At 39.5% G+C, this 24,278-nt stretch overlaps 1 protein-coding gene across 7 annotated transcripts in view; it reads right to left on the bottom strand.

Moving 5' to 3' along the window:
* Nucleotides 1-24,278, bottom strand: part of LOC128693867 (PDZ domain-containing protein 7) — a 270,106-nt gene that overhangs the window by 42,436 nt on the left and 203,392 nt on the right. For all 7 annotated transcript variants that reach the window (XM_070090906.1, XM_070090900.1, XM_070090904.1 and 4 more), the window contains 7 exons: nucleotides 23,375-23,508; nucleotides 20,276-20,500; nucleotides 16,059-16,203; nucleotides 14,192-14,373; nucleotides 12,305-12,446; nucleotides 10,413-10,763; nucleotides 1,632-1,835 (listed from right to left, as the gene is read on the bottom strand). In XM_070090906.1, the coding sequence (XP_069947007.1) occupies nucleotides 1,632-1,835; nucleotides 10,413-10,763; nucleotides 12,305-12,446; nucleotides 14,192-14,373; nucleotides 16,059-16,203; nucleotides 20,276-20,500; nucleotides 23,375-23,508 (1,383 nt within the window). The remainder of the gene's footprint in view (nucleotides 1-1,631; nucleotides 1,836-10,412; nucleotides 10,764-12,304; nucleotides 12,447-14,191; nucleotides 14,374-16,058; nucleotides 16,204-20,275; nucleotides 20,501-23,374; nucleotides 23,509-24,278) is intronic.

Raw genomic sequence — 24,278 nt, 5'->3', positions numbered from 1 at the left:
GCCTTGCTGAAGATCCTAGGCAGTCTTCACAGAGGTAAGCAAAGAACTAGCTGAAAATGCACTGCATACTTTGCCTTAAATGTATTGCATACTAGTGGCTTTTTCATATGCCTAATAATATCTTATAACTTGTAAACTACATCATCTGTGTACTGCATAAAAGAAATAAAAATCTGAATATGAATAGGAGAATCAGGAGGGACCAACAAGAAATTGAAAACATCAATACAATAAGGCAAAATGGAGATAAAAGGTATAAAATACCAACACCATCCAAGTCACAGATTTGATAAAGCCCACTGTGTGGGTGAAACAGTTAATAAAGGATCCCATTATACTGCATTTGTGTTTATTTTTCCACAATAAGGCAAGAAGTAATGAAATGGAATATACAAGGAGTGTCATTATCAGGGCTGTAACAAGAGGAAGGAAGGAATGCTTGATCTACAGAGATATTGGACAAATCCCACTGTGGAATTAGACTCCACATAGAGGATTGAAAATAGACATGATTGTGCTATATCATGTCAGTCAAGAATTAAGACCAGGGAAAGGATGGGAAGGGGCAGAGAAAAAACTAGAGGGACTAGTAACCTCACCAAACCATCAAACCATACCACAGGCGGGATTTGAACCCACGGTATGGTTTGTTTGCAATCGTGTCATTATGATTTCGTGAGTCATGTCGACTAGTAACCTCTTCTGTACAAATTACTAAGTGCAAAAAATAAAAAAAAAAATCTTTTTTTTGGGTTACCTTGCCTCAGTGGGAGATAAATGGTATGTTGAAAACACACACACACACACACAATTGCACTCACATACAGTCTGCTTATGTGATGGAACCCAGGAAGTTGCAACACTACAATTGTGCAGTGCAATTACAGTAGTACAGTGCTGTACTATCATTTCCTCATACAAAAGAAAATGGTCATATATTGTATTGGCAAATCCACATTTTGTTGCATTTTTAAACAGTAACTACTGTACCATGTTTTATTACTAGTATTATAAAAGAATATCAAAAGTAAGAGCACAACTAATAATAATTCCTTGGCATAGCACCTATGTCAGAGTATGAGGTAATGATACACAGTAGTTCACGAGTGATGCCCAAATATTTACCACAAAGATTTATTTAAAATTTACAAACATTATAATTTGTCAAGTACTAACTGGGTTCAGTTAATGAACTCTAATACAACTATTGCAACAGTAGTAAATTAAACTAAACAAAATTTGTAGGCATATTCTGGGTACCACTTCATACATATTATATATACGTATAGATATATAGCGCTTATACTATAAATAATCCTACGTGATAAATGTGCAAAAAAATTCACTATAGCATTACTACTCAATTTGCATTATTTGTGCATTGCTTTATACAGACAGTTCAAAGAAGTTTTAAGCATAAGCAACAGCTTGTATTAGAATGTCCAGCATAACAATATGATGAATACAAGAGTTATCCACGAACATAGCATCTCCTGCAGGTTAAAACTTTTACAACATCTTCCCAGGTTATTAAACGAAGTTTTAAGCGACAAGTTTGGGGAGGCACTGCTATGTTTATGGTAGTGACGAATCTGTAGGCACCATTTGTTTCTCATAAGACCTTATCTTACCTCAAACTTGCGTCTCTCCTGTGCCAATCTGTTGGCTTCCTCTTTCAAACGTCTTTGTTCTTCTCTTAATTCACGTAACTGTTGCTCTACTAGTGATGCTGCCACCACTGGGGATGCAGCCTTACTACCTATAGAGGGTGAACTCCCACTGCCCGATGATGATCTCACAGTCACTTGGGATGTCCCACTACTTAGAGTAGATGTCTGGTAAAAGGTAATTAAATGATGAGAGGATCCTCATACTCATTGATGCCTTGCTATGCATTCAGTATGAAACAACATTCATTGTTTGCAAAATCACATACTGTAAGGTACCTATTTTTGAAACGTTTGACAAATATAGTACAGTACAATAAACTAAGGTAAAGGATGTGCAACTTGGCCAAGCCACAATAGCATCTGGGATTAACGTTTTAGGATCAATGCATAATGTTGCAGTTAATGTTAATGTTGCAGTTTAAAAACTGTAGTGTAAAGCACCCTTCTGGCAAGACAGTGATGGAGTGAATGATGGTGAAAGTTTTTCTTTTTCGGGCCACCCTGCCTTGGTGGGAATCGGCCAGTGTGTTAATAATAAAATAATAAAAAAATGACAGGCATAATTATATGCTACACATTATTATATCTTCTCTACAACCTTTTAGATCTACGTAATATGAACAAGAAATGACATGGTATTTTAGATGCAGGTCAAAGCAAATGTAAATATGCCTATTCAGAAGTAAAAGAAAATAAAAAGTAAATTTAACATTAATTATTATTTGAATTCTCTATAGAATAGCTGCTTCTTTCAAATTCAAAGTTTATTCTCTATAAGGATTACAATGCTGAGTTTACAGAATTTGGTTATTGTGTGGTTTACATGTAGTAAAATAATTACAGAGTGTACCACTAGAACACCTAGCATGGCTAGGCATTTCGGGCAGACTTAGATTAATTCTTAAATTTAAAGTATTACAAATTATGAGGTAAGTTGGTATTATGGCTAAGTGACTAAATACTAGTTTGTGAGTTTAGCAATGTGAACGCTTATCACAGGCCAACTTATGACTAGTTAGGATTCATTAAGGAAGAGATCAGTAGCAGGAGAGAGACATCAGTCTATGCAATATAAAAGCTCTGAAAATTAATAATACTAATACTTCTACTACTAATAATGACAATTCCTCTTCTTTCAACAAACTGGCCATATCCCACCAAAGCAGAGTAGCCCAAAAAGAGAAACAAAAGTTTCTCTTTTTAGCTTTAGTTAAGTATACAGAAGGGGTTACTAGCCCTTTGCTTCCGGAATTTTAGTTACCTCTTATGAAACGCATGGCTCACAGAGGAACAATTCTGTTCCACTTTCCCATGGAGATAAGCAGAAATAAATAACAAGAAGGTAGTAAGAAAATAGAAGAAAACCCAAAGGGGTGTGTATATAGGTACATGCCTGTACATGCATGTGTCGCGCAACCTAAATACGTGTATAAGTAGAAGTAGCAAGATGTACTTGAAACCTTGCATGTACAATTAAAAATTTAAAAAAAAAATTTATGTCAGCAGTGCAAGTAGAAAAAATGCAATGTTATAATGATATGTTAATGAAAATAGAAATAAGATTTTATGTATGGAACCTAGAATGTGTAATGTCAGCCCAAGCTAATTTTACAAATACAGTTTCGGCAACCTCAAGCTTTGGCCTCTTACAGTTTCAAGTGCTTTTTTCAGCTAAATTTTGTCTTGAGTTTCGCACTGTGCCCTGAGTTTCACCCCGTGTACCAGACCTGTCCGCCTGCCCGCGCAGGCTTCGAGAGTCAGTGTGGCTTTGTTTATCCTTGAGTGAACATTACCCTCTGCACTCATCCAAACATTTCACAATAAATTCATTGTGTTTGGTGCTTGCTGATTGAGTGCGACTGCTACATAACCAACCATGGGCCCAAAGAAACTTCCTAGTGCCAGCCCTTTGGTAAAGAAAGTGAGAAACACCATATAATTGAAGAAAGAAATTGTACAGAAATACAAGAGTGGTGTGCGTGTGGTGGAGCTTGTCAGGACATATGGCAAAAAAAAATCAACAATCACTTCTATCCTGGCAAAGAAAAAAGAAATCAAGGAAGCTAATGATGCGAAAGGTGTAGATATGTTAATAAGAAATAGATCACAAACAGTCGAAGATGCTGGAAAGTTGTTGCTGGTGTGGATCAACGATAAACAGTTATCAGGAGATAGTGCTTTGGAGACGATCATTTGTGAAAAGGCAAGGCATTTGCACGCAGATCTCGTAAAGAAAATGCCTGGAACGAGTGACGATGTTAGTGAATTTAAGGCCAGCAGAGGCTGGTTTGACAGATTTAAGAAGCGTAGCTGTATACACAGTGTTGTAAGGCATGGCGAGGCTGCAAGTTCAGACAAACGTGAGATTGAAAAATTAATGAGTGAATTTAAGGGGTTTACCTGGAGAGAGTTCCGGGGGTCAACACCCCCGCGGCCCGGTCTGTGACCAGGCCTCAAGGTGGATCAGAGCCTGATCAACCAGGCTGTTACTGCTGGCTGCACGCAATCCAACGTACGAGCCACAGCCCGGCTGGTCAGGTACCAACTTTAGGTGCTTGTCCAGTGCCAGCTTGAAGACAGCCAGGGGTCTATTGGTAATCCCCCTTATGTATGCTGGGAGGCAGTTGAACAGTCTCAGGCCCCTGACACTTATTGTATTGTCTCTTAACATGCTAGTGACACCCCTGCTTTTCATTGGGGGGATGTTGCATCGTCTGCCAAGTCTTTTGCTTTCGTTGAGAGCGATTTTCGTGTGCAAATCCGGTACTAGTCCCTCTAGGATTTTCCAGGTGTATACTATAATCATGTATCTCTCCCGCCTGCGTTCCAGGGAATACAGGTTCAGGAACTTTAAGCGCTCCCAGTAATTGAGGCGTTTTATCTCCATTATGCGAGCTGTGAAGGTTCTCTGTACATTTTCTAGGTCAGCAATTTCACCTGCCTTGAAAGGTGCTGTTAGTGTGCAGCAATATTCCAGCCTAGATAGAACAAGCGACCTGAAGAGTGTCATCATGGGTTTGGCATCCCTAGTTTTGAAGGTTCTCATTATCCATCCTGTCATTTTTCTAGCAGATGCGATTGATATGATGTTATGGTCCTTGAAGGTGAGATCCTCCGACATGATCACTCCCAGGTCTTTAACGTTGGTTTTTCGCTCTATTTTGTGGCCGGAGTTTGTTTTGTACTCTGATGAAGTTTTAATTTCCTCGTGTTTACCATATCGGAGTAATTGAAATTTCTCATCGTTGAACTTCATATTGTTTTCTGCAGCCCACTGAAAGATTTGGTTGATGTCCGCCTGGAGCCTTGCAGTGTCTGCAATGGAAGACACTGTCATGCAGATTCGGGTGTCATCTGCAAAGGAAGACACGGTGCTGTGGCTGATATCCTCGTCTATGTCAGATATGAGGATGAGAAACAAAATGGGAGCGAGTACTGTGCCTTGTGGAACAGAGCTTTTCACCGTAGCTGCCTCGGACTTTACTCTGTTGACTACTACTCTTTGTGTTCTGTTTGTGAGAAAATTATAGATCCATCTACCAACTTTTCCTGTTATTCCTTTAGCATGCATTTTGCGCGCTATTACGCCAGGGTCACACTTGTCGAAGGCTTTTGCAAAGTCTGTATATATTACATCAGCATTCTTTTTGTCTTCTAGTGCATCTAGGACCTTGTCGTAGTGATCCAATAGTTGAGACAGACAGGAGCGGCCTGCTCTAAACCCATGTTGCCCTGGGTTGTGTAATTGATGGGTTTCTAGGTGAGTGGCGATCTTGCTTCTTAGGACCCTTTCAAAGATTTTTATGATATGGGATGTTAGTGCTATCGGTCTGCAGTTCTTTGCTATTGCTTTACTGCCCCCTTTGTGGAGTGGGGCTATGTCTGTTGTTTTTAGTAGCTGTGGGACGACCCCCATGTCCATGCTCCCTCTCCACAGGATGGTAAAAGCTCGTGATAGGGGCTTCTTGCAATTCTTGATGAACACGGAGTTCCATTGAGTCTGGCCCTGGGGCAGAGTGCATGGGCATGTCATTTATCGCCTGTTCGAAGTAATTTGGCGTCAGGATAACATCAGATAGGCTTGTGTTAACCAAATTTTGTGGCTTTCATAAAAAATTTATTTTGATCTTCGACTCTCAGTCTGGTTAGCGGCTTGCTAAAAATTGAGTCATATTGGGACTTGAGTAGCTCACTCATTTCCTTGCTGTCATCTGTGTAGGACCCATCTTGTTTAAGTAGGGGCCCAATACTGGACGTTGTTCTCGACTTTGATTTGGCATAGGAAAAGAAATACTTTGGGTTTCTTTCGATTTCATTTATGGCTTTTAGTTCTTCCCGCGATTCCTGACTCCTATAAGATTCCTTTAGCTTAAGTTCGATGTTTGCTATTTCTCTGACCAGTGACTCCCTACGCTTTTCAGATATATTGGCCTCTTTTAGCCGCTCTGTTATTCTTTTTCGTTGCCTGTAAAGGTGACGAAACAAGCCTCTTTTGGAAGCATATGCCAAAGAGGACTTACATCACGCAGGAGGAAAAGGCACTGCCAGGAGACAAGCCTATGAAAGACAGGCTAACTCTGTTGTTCTATGCTAATGCTAGTGGGGATTTTAAAGTGAAGCCTTTACTTGTGTATCACTCTGCAATCCCAGTGTTTTCAAGAAAAAATGTTGTAAAGAGTAAATAGTGTGTGATGTGAAGGGCTAGCAATAAGGCATGGATCATGAGGCAAATTTTCATTGGCTGGGTCCATGAAGTGTTTGGCCCGTGTGAAAAAATAACTCCAAGAAAAAAATTTTCCACTCAAGTGCCTCCTGGTACTGGACAATGCTCCTGCTCATCCTCCAAACTTGGTAGACCTATTGTCTAGGGACTTCAGTTTTATAACAGAGAAGTTCTTGCCTCCTAACATGACTCCTCTCATCCAACTCATAGACCAGCAGGTCATTTCTAACTTCAAAAAACTCTACACAAGAGCAGTGTTTGAAAGGAGCTTTTAAGTGACCTCAGACACTGAAATAGCCCTAAGAGAGTTCTGGAGGAATAATTTCAGTATCTACAACTGCATAAGCCTTATAGGTAAGGCTTGGCAGGAAGTGACTTCCTGGACTTTAAACTCTGCTTGGAGAAAATTATGGCCAGAATGTGTCCTCTAAAGGGATTTTGAAGGGTTTGAGGCTGACCTGACCCTGCCGACCTCTTCCTGTTCTGGAATGTATTGTGGCATTGGGGAAGTCCATGGGGTTGGAGGTGAGCGGCAAGGATGTGGAAGAGTTGGTAGAGGACCAAAGGGAAGAGCTAATCACTGAAGAGCTGCAAGACCTTCATCTGGAACAGCAACAGACCACAGCTGAGGAACTTGCTTTAGAGGAGGAGGAAGAGGGAGTGAAGGGGGTACCTTCTTCAGAGATTAGAGAGATTTGTGCAATGTGGAGCAGGGTAGATGGAGTTGGTAGATGGATCTATAATTTCCTCACAAACAGAACACAAAGAGTAGTAGTCAACAGAGTAAAGTCTGAGGCGGCTACGGTGAAAAGCTCTGTTCCACAAGGCACAGTACTCGCTCCCATCTTGTTTCTCATCCTCATATCTGATATAGACAAGGATGTCAGCCACAGCATCGTGTCTTCCTTTGCAGATGACACCTGAATCTGCATGACAGTGTCTTCCATTGCAGACACTGCAAGGCTCCAGGCAGACATCAACCAAATCTTTCAATGGGCTGCAGAGAACAATATGAAGTTCAACGATGAGAAATTTCAATTACTCCGATATGGTAAACATGAGAAAATTAAAACTTCATCAGAGTACAAAACAAATTCCGGCCACAAAATAGAGTGAAAAACCAACGTCGAAGACCTGGGGGTGATTATGTTGGAGGATCTCACCTTCAAGGACCATAACATTGTATCAATCGCATCTGCTAGAAAAATGACAGGATGGATAATGAGAACCTTCAAAACTAGGGATGCCAAACCCATGATGACACTCTTCAGGTCGCCTGTTCTATCTAGGCTGGAATATTGCTGCACACTAACAGCACCTTTCAAGGCAGGTGAAATTGCTGACCCAGAAAATGTACAGAGAACCTTCACGGTGCGCATAACGGAGATAAAACACCTCAGTTACTAAGGGCGCTTGAAGTTCCTGAACCTGTGCTCCCTGGAACGCAGGCGGGAGAGATACATGATTATATATACCTGGAAAATCCTAGAGGGATTAGTACCGAACTTGCACACGAAAATCACTCACAATGAAAGCAAAAGACTCGGCAGACGATGCAACATCCGCCCAATGAAAAGCAGGGGTGTCACTAGCACGTTAAGAGACAATACAGTAAGTGTCAGGGGCCTGAGACTATTCAACTGCCTCCCAGCACACATAAGGGGGATTACCAATAGACCCCTGGCTGTCTTCAAGCAGGCACTGGACAAGCACCTAAAGTCGGTACCTGACCAGCCGGGCTGTGGCTCATACGTTGGATTGCGTGCAGCCAGCAGTAACAGCCTGGCTAATCAGGCTCTGATCCACCATGAGGCCTGGTCACAGACCGGGCCGTGGGGGCATTGACCCCCGGAACTCTCTCCAGGTAAACTCCAGGGTGCAAGCATTTGCCGAGAAATATCAGCCTGAGCAAGCTGAAACAAGCCATCTCTGCAACATGTTCAGTGACAAAACCATGTCCCACTTCAGACAAATGCTAAAAAGACGTCAGAAACAGACCTCTCTGGACAGTTATTTTGTGTGACAGGGGGTCCAGCAACTCTCAAACTTCAAACTAGTCCTAGTGGCATTAAAAGACAAAGAAGGGAAGTGACTCCGGATAAGGACTTGTTACCTAAAGTTTTTATGGAAGGGGATTCCCCTTCTAAACATTAAGTCCTCCCTCTCTCCTCCTCCCTATCGTCCAGCTGCCAACAAGAGTCTAAAATAAAGGTACGTAAATGGGATTTTAAATGTTTATCTATTATATTACTCATTTAACCTAGGTAGTAGGTTGGTAGACAGCAACCGCCCAGGGAGGTACTACTGTCCTGCCAAGTGAGTGTAAAATGGAAACCTGTAATTGTTTTACATGATGGTAGGATTGCTGGTGTCCATTTTTCTGTCTCAAACATGCAAGGTTTCAGGTACGCCTTGCTACTTCTATTTACACTTAGGTCACACTACACATACATGTACAAGCATATATATACACACCCCTCTGGGTTTTCTTCTACTTTTCTTACTAGTTTTTGTTCTTGTTTATTTCCTCTTACCTCCATGGGAAAGTGGAACAGAATTCTTCCTCTGTAAGCCATGCGTGTCATAAGAGGCGACTAAAATGCCAGGAGCAAGGGGCTAGTAACCCCTTCTCCTGTATATATTACTAAATTTAAAAGGAGAAACTTCCGCTTTTCCTTTTGGGCCACCCTGCCTTGGTGGGATACGGCCAGTGTGTTGAAAGAAAGAAAGAATGTATTGACAATTGTTGTATGTAAAACTATAGTTATTCTTTAAAAAATGTATTTTTTGTGAATATTTTTGGGGGTCTTTAATGGATGAACTAGATTTACATCATTTCTTATGGGAAATATTGCTTTGACTTTCGGGCGCTTTCAGTTTAGGCCAAGCTTCTGGAACGGATCACGGCCAAAACTCAGGGTTTCACTGTATCATGAATCTCATTTAAATAAGAAAAACTAAGTTACAATAGATCCATTCCTTCAGTCAATATCCCCTTAGCAATTCAATTCTATACAGCCTCTCCTCGCTTAACAACAGGGTTCTGTTCCTAAGTGTAGGTCGGTAAGCAAATTCGTCGTTAAGCGAGGAGTATACTATACTGGTAGTGGGTTTGTCAATCATCTTTAGATATGTTTTTTTGTCACCTTTGCACCATTTACAACATTTTTAATGTATTTTTTAATGTTTATACAGTAGTGTACTGTATACTGTAATAAACAGAATAGATGAAATTAGCTCTAATATACATTACTTAGGTTTGCTTACTAGTTGGAGAGCTGGTCATAAGTCCGAGTGGTCGATAAATGAGTACGTATGTCGCCAAGTGAGGAGAGGCTGTACATGTAAATCACAATACTGTATCAGCCTTGAATTTTTTCTTTAGCACAGTTTACATGCACTTCTTATGGAATCATTAAAATAAATTTTTATTTGTAATCTTTATATTTCTGCTACAAAATATTTGGATTTATTTTACGTCTCTTTTTAGCCACTGCTGTTGCACTGTTAATATTGAGAACGTTGCACATTCAGTAATGTCTGGACAGTAACTTAGAGTGTCTGCATAAACATAACCTTGCTCTTAACCACAGCAACTTTGGTAAATCATGGCCTTCCTATTGCTAATAGGGTAGATCAAGCTGTACATGCTTCCTGTACTCAACATAAGAGCCATCAAGTATGCTAACAATTAAAGTGAGAATTACTATTCAGCAAACCAACATATTTAGTAGAAGCCATTTGTCATAAAGCATTTTTTTTTTTTTTTTATAAAATTTTTGATAATCAACCTATATTGCATATTTTTTCCAAACTGGCCATTTCCTCAGCATGGTAAAGTGATCCAGAAAATAAAACAGTGACCTTCACTCATTTAATTGCTATCTTAGTTGACATCACAATTCAAATGATCCTCTGAACCAAAACCTTCCCACCAAAGTTCTTACATCTTTAATAAAACAATTGTATAGTTCAACAGTGATTTTACATACAAAAATTACTGAGGCTGCTGTACCTACCCTGCTAGCAGAGGGACTTGAGAGCTGTTCCAGCCTAAATACTGCATCTCTCTCATCTTTGGGACCACCAGTCACCACTATGTTGTTAACATGGGGATCTGCTGAAGTCACCAGGGCTATTTTGTGACTTGTGTCTTCTGTAACATCATTACTAGATCTTGTACTTCTCAACTTAGGCTTATAGTGGCCATGTGTAGGCATCAAGAAGGTACGTGTAGAAGACACACTGCGTGTGTACGGCGGTGAACCATCCCTGAAGGATGTGCGCTGTTCATCCTCTTCTCTAAGAGCAGCACTCAGGTTACAGAGGGACCGACTGCCAATAGTGCTGAGTCTGTGGCTAGCATCTCGCTGATAGTGGGAAAAAAAAAAAAAAAAAAATAAAATAAAAAAATAAAGTGTACTTCTATCAATGCTATATTGCTTACAATTACTACAGTCGGTGCAAATATTCAACACAACAACATATCAATCAAAAACCTATATAATGTGTAATTACACATTCATTTAAAATGCTGTAAATAAAAATAATGAACTAAACAAAAGTTAGTGAACCCTCAATTAATGGACTAATAGGAGGAAAGGGGGTTTATGTTATTGTAGATTGTCTGTACATTCCGAATTATAATTAATTATTCACAATTGTTACAAATGGACAAAGTTTGGAGTCAGTGGACTTGGTCCACTGATTCAGAAGGCAGTTACCAGACACTTAAATTATTTGAACATGTAAAACAGTATACTATACAGGAACAGTAAATAAAATGAAGTTGAAAGTACAATAGTACTGTCATGTACAGTACAGGACAGAATACTAATTTTACAGTACAGTAATTTACAAAAATTTTACTTACCTTTTGTGGTGGAAAGGTGAGGTGTAAAGTGCCATGACTGACAGTGGTGATTTAGAATAGCTAAAATTTTATTCTGAGTCAGAGAAGCTGTAAGGCTCCATTAGGAAAATTTTAAATGGTCAAGAAGAAAATGGCTAGCATCTACAATCAACTTAAAAGAATAGTTTAAGTTTGCCCTTATTTCTATGGATATCAGACAGTTTCTAATACCATATTTTTCTCATACCCATGCCACTGAGACACCAGACTGAACCTTTCATATTAGCTCAAGTTTCTGCTTAGCAATGAGATTCACATGTTTCCTCATGGCATCACCATTTGCTTTAGAAGTCATTGCTAATTGCACTCTACCTAGTACTGTAGGTTAATCAAGTCACAAAACATTGTAAATCTAGGAAAAATTGGAGACTGTGACAAGTGTATCTGAGTGAGCATAAACTGATGTGGATGATCTATGGCTCTAAGAACAATGAAAACAGATAAAGACAATGACCTATATCAAACAAACATCAGAATCATTGGATGTAATCTCTTGATTCAGAAGACTGCTGAACATTATCAACACTGGACAAAATCCAGAATCTATGGACATTTTCAGTTTTGTCCAATTATTCCAATGTTTGTCTGGTCAACTTCTGTGTCTGTAGTGTCTGAAATCTGTTGAATAAGGGTCCATTAACCCTTCAACTGTCCAAATGTAGATTTACGTTTGTTCACGTAGATCTACATTTTTTTACATGCTTTCTTATGGAGAAAATCAAGCTTGGAGTGCTACGTGTGAAAACGTAGAAATACTTTTGGACAGTTGAAGGGTTAATTGAAGTTTTACTGTATTTATTAATGGGGTTTCATAGCCAAAAAAGAATTACAGAATGCTTACCATCCTATGAGACACACTATAAAACAATAAAAGTTCAACAGTGAGAGACTTATTCTATCGAGACTGAAAACAGAAAGCAACTGCAGCAAATCAAAATGGCACAAAACTAAATGCTACATAACAAAAATAATTAGACTGTGGGAGGGTCGTGCACCTACCTGAGCCCGGGTCTTCAATGTTTTCTGGGAAGATTGTAGTTGTCTCCTCTTCTCCTCTGCTTCAGCTTCAGCCCACTCAGATTCTATCTCCCTCCAGCCCCGTGTCCTGTCTAAGTTCAGATGGCGACTCACAGCACTCAGTCTGTGGATCACATCTCAGTGTGTCAATGTTAATAATATCCAAGTGGTTACATAAGGCCTTGGCAAAGACTAGGCAAACAAATTAAATAAAAATGTTCAGTATATAATACGTAAGATGATATAAGCAGCACTGCCTCTGTATTTAAGTTTAAAATAATGTACCACTGAGGAGGAGAGGTTGGTTTGAATAGTGAATTGCTTCAAACTCTCTATTTCCTGTCAATGCGACACTACTGAGGTTTAGCATATTCTATGCAGCTATAATTTGTGATGGCATCCACATGATGTTGATGTGTGAGGTGATCCTCAAGCTCTGGCATTGTGAATGCACAGTAGATCGTTGGATAACACGCCATCTCTTAACACGTTTGCGCTCTAAAGTTGCAAAATTGCAGCATATTTTTGGTGAACACACTGTAAAAATTGGTTTACACAGTGGGGTACACGTAGGAGAAAATGTGGTACGCAATGTGGCATTTCCCCTTCCTCTCACAGTGAGCATTAAGGCAAGTCCATTATCTTAAGGGTAAGGCCTGAGTAATGTGCACAACCTCCCTCACCCACCGCTTTGTCCATATGCATCCAATACCATACTCGACTTTTGATCTTTTCATCATCTCATCTCATTTCTGGATAGCAACAATGGCACTGAAGAGGAATGAAAGTGATCCTGGAACTGGAAAGAAGCACGAGTGTGAAAGTTTTGGCGTTTCAAAGATAATCAAAATATCAGATAAGCTCTAGAGTGGTGGATGTGTGATGGAGATAGCACGAGCCTATGGCCTGAATGAGGCACCAATTTGTATATTTAAGTAGAACGAGGCAAAAATATGAGTTTATGCAACGAGTAATCCAAGTTGTGTCCTTCTGGAAAGAATGACAAGCAAGTCAGAACAGCTAAATAGGAGGGAAAAGTTGTTAAACAATAAACCAAGATACACCACTTAATTTCATCTTAATGAGGAAAAAAGCTTTACAGTACATACTATAAAACTGTATGATGAGGAAGGAAGTCCTGAACAAGAGTGCCTGTTTAGTACAGGGTGGCTCCACAAAGTCAAATTGTGCAGTCAGTTGCATAATATTAAATTTTCTGGTGAAAGTGCTTCTGCTGACTACACTGCTGCAGGAAATTTCCCTGCTGAGTTACAGGAAATTATTTTTGAGGGAGCCTATGAGCCACAGCAAATATTTAATCCTATGAAACAAGCAAGGACTTGCATTTGTCAGCAACAGAAAAAAAGTTCACTGGGATTCAGGGCAGCAAAAAACCTCTTCAGCTTGCTCCTCTGCAGTAATGCATCAAGCAGTTTTAAGTAAAAGGAAGATAAGGAAGAATCTGAAGAAAAACGGTTAACTCTGCAGTAGTTAAGTGAGTAGTAACATGTTGCTGCTAAAGTAATAATTTTTTTTTTTAATGAGGAGGACCCTGGCAAATCTAGCAGCACTGCTCTGAAACAGGGTCTAGAGCAGCTGATGATGCCTATATAATTGGTTGGCTCTCTCTGAAGGGTCTAATAAACTTAACCCTGTTTCCCCCATATGTTCTTCAGTTCAGTTTACACTTGTTTTTATTACATACTGTTTTTAGGAAAGTTACTACCATGTTATCTGAGAGTCTACTTATCTCAAATTTACAAAAACACCTTGAGTAGCTTCATTGCATTGTAAAATAGTGGTGTACATGTTTTACATACTACCTAAGGATAAAATATTTTGAGCTTTCATGTTAATGTACAGTTATACCTGGTAGTAATGCTGTGGTCAGAGTCTCGCGGGTCAGAGGAGGAGGAGGGCGGTGTTTGGTCCCCAGCCACGGAGGATGCTGAGGAGTTATACCCAGAGGACTCTCCAGCCACAAGGTCGAGGCCTGCCCCTCGCAGTACATCCAGGGCCAGACGAGGTGATGACTTGAGCACATATACTGCCTGAGTGTTGCAAATATGGGTCACACTTGAGTGCACAAAATATGTTTAAGCTTCTAAGGTAAAACAAACAGCAATTTGAGAACACTCAGACCACATTTCCAAGAGATCAAACATAGCACTAAGAGGTAATACTTTCATAGTTTAGAATGCAAACCAAAAGTAGTAATTTTTTTTTATGAGTAATAAAATTATAGAGTAGTGGTCCACCCACAAAACTTAAAATTGCCACGGTATACAATTCAAGAGGAAAACTCAAGGGAAAAAAAAATAGGCAAAAATAGGTTTCCTCTTTTCCCTTTCCACAAAGGGACTGAAGCTCCTTTTTCTCTTGAAGGTTTAAGATACAGATACTATGATCTTCACAGGGATTAAAATAAGATTTGTTTGGATTTTTAACCCGGATACTTAGTCACCCAGGATAACCAAAAAGTCGGTGCATCATCTAGGACTCCATTGCAGTCCTTTAGTCTTGTCCCCCAGGATGCGACCCACGTTAATCGTTTAACACCCAGGTACCTACTTACTGCTAGGTGAACAGGGTCAGCAGGTGTAAGGAAACATGCCCAATGTTTTTCACTCGTGCAGGTATTACATTTATGTGCCAATTACAACTACTTTACCTATTTATAATACGTATGCAGTATATAAAACATTTTGTAGATTTACTGAATAAAGTGTAATTTAAGAAGTCTACCAGGAGAGGAAAACGAATAGAAAAATGCAGTGGTTCATAGTTCAAGAATCAACTCCTTCGGCTCATATCAAAAGGACCTGGGTTTGATCACATCAAAAGTAGAAACTGGCACATTTTCTTACACCTGTTGCCCCTGATCACATAACAGTAAGTAGCCGACTCCAGGGTCACATCTTGGGGAAGAGGATCAAAGAACCTCAATGGAAACAGGACACAACCATAACACAAGACACACATCTCTTTTTGATGTACCTCGTGTCCATATCACACTGTAAAAACTATGCACATAAAAGACCCCAAAATTTGGAATTCATTACCAGAAAATACTAAAGTAACCCGGTCTGAAAATCAATTTAAGACTTCTCAAAAGCCACTTAATCACCCTAGACTAAATACTCAATACTCAATATTTGACATTACCAATAAGTCTACCAATTACCTAAATCTTAAAACTTCAAGACAAGACGACCAAGTTCATACACTGACAAATTACCATATACAAGTATACATACCTACCAAAAACAGTATTGCCCTTCACCAATTGTAGCATTCTCATACTGTAAACTACTTTTAGCAAACCACAACATTATACGTATTCCCATAATATAATTTCAATATTTGCTTTTGAACCTACTGTCCATTGTCGACAGGAATACAAATGAATCATGTTTCATAAAAAGCATTTTTGAATATATGAATATATCCTTTGATTTATATAAATTAAATTCACTTATAATTAATAGAACTACTGTACAACTATAACAAATTTCTTCAGTGTTAAGTAGTCAGTAAGCCATTAAATTAAGTCAGCCCATAATACCTAGGCATAATAAAGGCTCTCTTTGTACTGCAACCCATTATTGTAAATACATATCTCAGTGCACTACTTGCAAAGAAATAAATAAATTTGAATTTGAAAGAAACCAGTGGTTTTACTGGGTTACTAACCCAGTAAAATTATCTTCACGCAGGACTAGAGGGAGTAACTTACCTCAGCAAACTCGAGGTGGGCAAAACTGATGTCATTACAGGCGAGAATCTGGTCCCCTGGCCTGAGACCTGCATTCTTGGCTACACCGCCCACCCTCACACTCTGCACGAAGATCCCTGGCTTCTCTGTTGGTCCCTTACATATGCTGAGGAGTACAATGCCAAGTCACATTTTTATAATCATGGGGAAGCACCAAATCTATAGAGCCCCTCACCAGTACCCATGACTACAAAGGTCTTATAAAAGTACTAATGATGCAATTATAAAAATGCTAGATCTGCTTTACACAGCATTGGAAAATAAGGAATATCCGCTAGGAATTTTTGACCCAAGAAAAGCTTTTGACACAGTAGACCACGGCATCCTACTCCACAAACTTGACCATTATGGTATAAGAGGCCATGCGCTTGCATATTTCAAATCCTACCTTACTAATAGGTATCAGTATGTCACCATTAAAGAGACAGCATCATCAACATGGCCACTTGATAATGGAGTTCCGCAGGGAAGTGTCCTTGGTCCCCTGCTCATCCGCATATACATCAATGATCTTCCAAACGTATTCCAACACCTGAACCCCATTCTCTTTGCTGACGACACGACTTATGTCATCTCTCACCCTAATCTTGCCACCCTCAACACCATTGTTAACGAGGAGCTGCTCAAAATATCGACTTGGATGACAGCCAATAAACTTACGCTTAACACTGACAAAACCTACTACATTATGTTTGGTAGCAGAGCAGGAGTTGCGCAAATTAACATTAAGATCGACAACACTCTAATTGCCAGACATAATGAGGGCAAATTCCTAGGCCTATACCTTGCCAACAACCTGAATTTCAGCACCCATATAAAACACATAACCAAAAAAGTATCCAAAATGGTTGGGATCCTCTCCAAGATACGATACTACGTGCCGCAAAATGCCCTTCTCACACTATACCACTCACTCATTTATCCTTACCTCACCTATGCTATTTGTGCTTGGAGATTAACTGCAGCAACACACCTAAAGCCAATAACAACCCAACAAAAAGCTGCAGTAAGAATAATCACTAAATCCCATCCTTGGCAACACCCCCCCCCCTCTTCATAGATCTAAACTTACTCCCTGTTCAGTACATCCACACTTACTACTGTGCAATCTACATCTACAGGACCTTAAATTCCAATATTAACCTTGACCTAAAATGCTTTCTTGATAGTTGTGACAGAACCCACAGGCATAACACCAGACACAAACATCTCTATGACATTCCCTGTGTCCGACTAAACCTTTAAAAAAATTCAATGCATGTCAAAGGCCCTAAAATCTGGAACACCCTCCCTGAAAACTCTAGAACTGCAGACACATTCATCACCTTCAAGACTACCATTAGAAAACATCTTATCTCCCTGATACACCCCGTCAACTAACTACACGAATACCACCTGGTGGTTCACACTTACACTCACTCACCCATTTGACCATAAACACAGAAATATCAATCTTAATCTTAAAATAATGAATCCTAACTAGTCATAAGTTGGCCTGTGATACTCCAATACTGAAACTATGTATTGTGCAAAAACAAAAGCATTCACATTGCTAAACTCACAAATTAGTGTTTAGTCAACTTACCTCATAATTTGTAATATTTTAAAGTTAAGAATTAATCTAAGTCTGCCTGAAATGCCTAGCCATGCTAGGTGTTCTAGTGGTACCCTCTGTAATTAGTATTTTAAAACATGTAAACCACACAATATCCAAATTCTGTAAACCCAGCATTGTAATCCTTATAGAGAATAAACTTGTCGATCTGATTTGATTTAATAGAAATAAATCACTTTGTTTCGCTTTTGTGGGTTATCCTAGATAATTTACACATGTTATGTAGGTCAACTGTCATTACCTAAATATTTTGGAAATGTACCTAAATGAACTTACTGATCTTTTTCTGTTGTTGTTGTTTGGGATTAAGGGCAACAAAGCTCACGCCTTATTGAACCCTTCTTCCCGGAAATCCAGGAAATATATACTTTTTACATATGGACGGAAATTATAGAAGAAACAGTTCCCTCCAGAAAGAGAAACGGGAAGGATATGTTTCCAGTCAGATCAGATGGACCCCTTTGCCTAAACCCCAGCAGAGCCAGACACACGTATCTCTGAATGACATGATGGAAGGGATAGACTCAGAAGTATCCCTCTTCGCAGATTATGTGAAGTTAATGAGGAGAATCAAATCAGATGAGGGTCAGGCAGGACTACAAAGAGACCTGGACAGGCTACAAGCAACTGGCTCCTCGAATTTAACCCCGCCAAATACAAAGTCGTGAAGATCAGGGACGGGCAAAGAAGACCGCAGAGCATAAGCTAGGTGGCCAAAGACTGCAAACTTCACTCAAGGAGAAAGATCTTGGGGCGAGTATAATACTGAGTACGTCCCCGGAAGCACACATCAACCAGATAACTACTGCAGCATATGGGCGCCTGACAAACCTGATAATAGTGTTCCGATACCTCAGTAAGGAAACGTTCAAGACTCTGTACACCGTGTACGCCAGGTCCATACTGGAGTATGCAGCACCAGTTTGGAACCCACACCTGGTCAAGCACGTCAAGAAATTACAGAAAGTGCAAAGGTTTGCAACAAGAAGAGTTCCATAGCTAAGAGTAGTGTCCTACGAAGAAAGGTTAAGGGAAAGCAGCCTGACGACACTGGAGGACAGGAGGGTTAGAGGTGACATGATAACAACATACTAAATACTGCGAGGAATAGATAAGGTGGACAAAGACAGGATGTTCCAGAAACTGGACACAGAAACAAGGGGTCACAATTGGAAGCTGAAGACTCAGATGAGTCATAGGGATGTTAGGAAGTATTTCTTCACTCACAGAGTTGTCAGGAAGTGGAATAGTCTGGCAAGTGGTGTAGTGGAGGCAGGAACCATACAAAGTTTTAAGACGAGGTATGATAAAGCTCATGGAGTAAGGAGAGAGGACCTAGTAGCAAGGCCAGGAGCTGAGTATCGACCCCCGCAATCACAATTAGGAGAGTACAAATAGGCAAGTACATGGCCAGAAACTGACTCGACCCCAGCAATCACATAGGTGAGCACTGTAACAGATGTGCAACAAAGAACGGGAGAGAAAGGGGGTGGATTGTATTATTGAAGACTGTAAAAAGGCGTTGGATACTACACTCCACAAAAGGCTGGGCCAAAAACTTGAGGCTCGGACATGAATAACAAGGAACGTACTCCGGTGCATGAAAGAGTAGCTTAAGGAAGGAAACAAATATTCACTGCTGTCAGGAAAGAGAAGCCTGAATGGGGAAGAGTACTAGTGGGGTTCCGCAAAGATCGGCATTAGTACTAGTACTATTTCTACTTTAAGTGACTAACAGTCCAATTGGGATTGATTCAGATATATTACTTTTTGCTAGTGACGTAAAACTAATGAGGCAAATAAAACAGTTGAGGACACGGAGAGGCTCTAAAGGGTTCAGGATAAATCGCACGAGTGGTCAGATAAGTGGCTGCTTGAATTCAACCCTATTATATGCAAGGTAATGAAGACTTGGGAAAGAGCAAGAAGATCAGAAATGGGCTACAGACTAGGGGGGCAGAAGCTGCAAACTTCAAAGAAAAAGACCGAGGGGTGAACATATTGCCTAGTTTAACATCAAAGGTTCACATCAGCCGAATAACTTCCGCAGCCAACGCTTGTCTGGCAATCTATAGTAGTCCGTCAGGGATCTCAACAAAGTCATTCTGGGCCCTTTATACAACATACATCTGGCCCATCCTGGGGTATGCACACCGGTATGGAACCCACACCTGAAAAAGCATGTTAAGAAACTGGAGAAAGTACAGAAGTATGCAACAGAGCTTGCTTCTGAGCTAGGGGCATGAGCTAAGAGGGCGGGCTAACGGAATTGGACGTACGATATTGGAGAGTTGAAAAGCCATTAAATTATTTCCTAAACAATTCAGTTTTCTTAGTTTACTACGAAACTAAAACAGGGCTATGCTGTTTGAGAGGCAAAAAAAAAAACAGGAACTCAAGAGACACCTAAATAACAATTTCCAGGAAGCAATTATGTGGCATATATAGGTTGTGTGCATTATAAAGTGTAAATAAATACCAGAGTTCCTTTGCGTAGTAGTAAACCTTAGCCAAAATAATTTAAACAATAATCAAATGTTGCAACAGTGAGACATGAACTGACCTGCAGCCTAGGCCGACCTTCCCACAGCAAGAGAGAAAGACTTTGGCGTAGCCATCATTGACTGCTACTTGTGGTGACGGACTGGGAGTCTGGGGGTGGAAGGACTCCAGGTCACTTTCGTTGGCTGAACACGATGGCAGTGACTGGCTGTAAGTATCTGTGCCGTTGTCTGACAGCTCCTCGTCATCGTCGACTATCAGCCAGGTGAGAGGGTCTCCCCGGTGCCTGCGCCATCAACAAAAGCACATCTTATATTAACACGAATTACGGAGCAATTTGCTCCAGTTTAATCAATCCTATCCGAAATTTGATGGGTTTAATCAACCCTATCCACTCAGTAGTGGAATACTGAGGCCGAACAATAATATTATGAATCATTTAATCCCTAAAAGAAGGATTAAAGCAAATTTTCAGTGTACTTATACACAGGCGCACCTCTATATATAAATCGTGGAAACAGTAACCACGTATATCTATGAATAATTAATATTATAAAATCAAGACACCATTTTTCAATGATATTTTTAGCAAAAACTTTGCATGCAGATTCCTAATCACTTTGAATCCAAAATTACAAGTCATATCAAATGTATCTCAACCACAACTGATCAAGAAGTATTGTTAATAATTCAATTTTAAAGTATTCTATAAAAAATAGTTAGGATCGAGTCAATGTATTTTCAACTGTACTCCATAGATCTGCTTGTAAAAATGCGTTGTTAACACAAGACGTTAGAATTGTGACGTTTGACTTCGAGTTGCAGGGTTTAGAAGAGACGTTTAAGAGGGTGTGTAAAAGGAGAAAGTTTTAATGAACACCCGAAAGGAGCAAGGTAATAAAAGAAAGTTGTCTATGACGTGAAATATTGGACGGTAGACTGGTATGCAGTATGGAGGACGTGAATATATTTCGATATATGGAAAAGGATGTATGGGCAGATGGGTGCATAAAAGATTAGGATAATCAGCGAATAGACGAAAAAAAGAAGTAGCGTGGAAAGCAAAACGTTTGTCAGTGGATGGAAAAAGAGTAATGCATCAAGAGTATTGTGGCTTAGTATTTTTGCATGGGTGTGATATATTGTATTTTCGATGCTGCAGTGATGAGGCAGCTGGAGGCAGTAGAGATGTCTTCCTAGATTAATGTGTGACATATTATACAAACACTGAGGAATGGAGAAATTAGTTTGTTGGTATGATAGGTGCAATTCAGGGGTGTATAAATCGGCTTCAAACCTTCAACCAAAAAACTCGATAATGCAACTTCCGAGCGGCTTCAGACTTAGTGTTAAGTGTATTATATGGGTTGTTGATCTACGCAAGATAACCACAGAATGCCTCTTCGGTTTGGCTGTAAACATATAAAGCTGGTCTCTCTCTCTCTTGGTTGTAAGTTTGAATTTGTCTTGGGTTGTATATGTCCTGATTTATCAATTTTTATTAAAAGAAATTTCGATATTAGTCATCAAGTGATAACTTATGAATGTTTCTTCCATTTCACTTGAAATCTTCATTGCTAATATTTAACTGCATTACAAACTTATACTGCACTCTACACTATACCTTTCACGTACAATGAAGTACAGTGGACTGGGGTTATAGAATACAGGGATATCTTTCTCGGATTGTGCATCGCCAGAAATACATTTAGTTCATTGTAACATTACCGTAATTCATGACCGAAATAAAATTTTTCTAACAAAAATTAAACCTATATTTTTAAATATAAAAATAATTATAAATTACGGGAAAGTAGTTCTACTTGTTCCACTTTATCATCAGTTACGACGATGACCACTGATAAAAAAATAACTGATTTTACATGGGAATAATTTTGAAATAAATTCAAACGTGCTGAGTGTTTCTCATGTCACCAAAATTTTTAATAGAATTCCTCATCTGTCTTATAAGTAAAGTTTAAAATATTAAAAAAAAATAACTTGTTACCTATTAATATTTTTTTGTTTCATAAGTTTCGTAGCCTATTAGACTCCTAGTATTTGACAGTAGTATAATGTCAATAACATTTTGCAGTAATATAATTAATTTTAACTTTTAAATCTGTTAAGAGTTTACCTTTGAAATAGGAGGAAGGTATCACTGTGATTACTGTCAACTTGAGAGATTCAGTCGACTTTCAGAGGCGATCCGAGTTTCGAGAACATTAAAAAACAAAAATCTTTTCATATAGAAGAATGACACAGATTTGAGAGACGAGGAAATGAGTGAAAATTTCATTCTCGCAACTTAAATGCAGAAATAATGACAAGACAGAAACAAGTTAATATCAGATTCACAAACTTGGATTCATTAAGATTCTGCAGAGCTTATAGTTCAGTCACTGTAATATTGTAACTGTACAAATTCCTCTGATTCTGTCTCGCTAAAATTACAACTTAGAGTTGTCTACATCCAGAAGACGGAGTTTTATAAAACTGAATAACTTAGTTCCAGCGCAGTAGTTGCTGGAACTAAGTAGATTCTTTACTTTAACGAATTAAAACTTCAGACATCCTGAAGGTCAAGAAAAACTGCAGAATCTTCTGAGTCAGCTAGAAATTTACAGAGAAATTACTGAGCATTTTGGTCGAAAGTCAAGTTTAATTCCACTGAACTATAATTTAAATGATAAATTAAACAATACTTTATTACTAGTTCCTATTTTATTAGTTAAATGATCCAATAAAATAAAATCTTAGTTAATGTATCAAATTTATATAAAAAATGAACAGATTTGCTTACCCTTAGGATGGTTTCATGACGTCACTGGTTATACCTACTACTAGTCTTCACTACAGCTAAGGGTACAATTGTTACTATTATTATTAAAACTACACTACCTTTACTACTGTTGCTGCTACATTCACTACTTTTACTGCTACCGTCATCAAACTCATCTCCCGCAGCGGGTTATTATATAATTAACACCTGCGACAGGAGAAATCTTCCCATTTCTCCTAATACATAAAAACTTCCACAACCAGAACTTCAACTCAGCTGGCACTAGTGAAGATGCCACATACGCCACCTAGCACCAGTATGCATGGCACCACAAACAGATGGCACTAGTGAATAGAAAAAAAGACTAACTATACTCACTCCTTCAAGGGGATGATGCCGGTGCTCTTGATCTTGAGAACAACTGAAGACTTGCTCTGGACGATGGCAGTGACCTCCCTATGGAGTGCTTGTTCCACGCACAAGTTGTTCACCTTCAGCACCTGATCACCAGCCTGCAACGTCACAACAGAAGGTCAGCCAGGCAATATGCAGGCAGGTAGGGCATGCGTCACTGGGTAATGAAGATTACGTTGTGAATAATGGTACTGACACAGTAATAATGATAGCACTGAAATTATAATTACACTGTGGATGATGATCACGGCACTGCAATGAAGATGAGGCTGAGCAATGGTGAAGCTGACTAATGATGAATTGAGTAATGGTATTGAAGCTGTGATGGGACCTTCATCCACCACGATTAATACCCCAACCCCTCGCCAAGGAGCGCCATCGCGGGTCCATGGAAGATCAAGCTGATAAGTTTCTGGGGTGTAGAAATCCCGGGAAGAACAGTAGAGGTGGATCCTAACCAGCCAAGATACAGCACCAGTGATGGTGTGGAAGCTTAAGTCACAGTGTGGAAGCCTAAGTCACACCATCCAGGAAGATCAACAAGACCAGCACAAAGGCTGATGGAACAGCCATTATTGTAGACAAAGCAGTGGTTACTTGGTGGCCTATGGATGCTCCGCCATGCAAACAAATTATAACCATGACCATAAGCCTACAATAATCCCCACACATCGACATCATGTCAAATATAAGCTTACAACACGCCCTTAGATATATCATTTGGTCATAAAAGCCCTGCAACACGTCCACATAAACATGTGCTCTAGCATTAAGGTCTGTAACGTGATCAAGAAAAACCAGATACAAAACCTATATTTCTTCCTAAAGAAACAGCACACACTGAAGTAAACATGCACTGCTTCAGGCT

The sequence above is a fragment of the Cherax quadricarinatus genome, chromosome 33 (assembly GCF_038502225.1).
Source record: "Cherax quadricarinatus isolate ZL_2023a chromosome 33, ASM3850222v1, whole genome shotgun sequence".
NCBI lineage: Eukaryota > Metazoa > Arthropoda > Malacostraca > Decapoda > Parastacidae > Cherax > Cherax quadricarinatus.
This window is presented reverse-complemented; position numbering and strand designations above follow the sequence as displayed.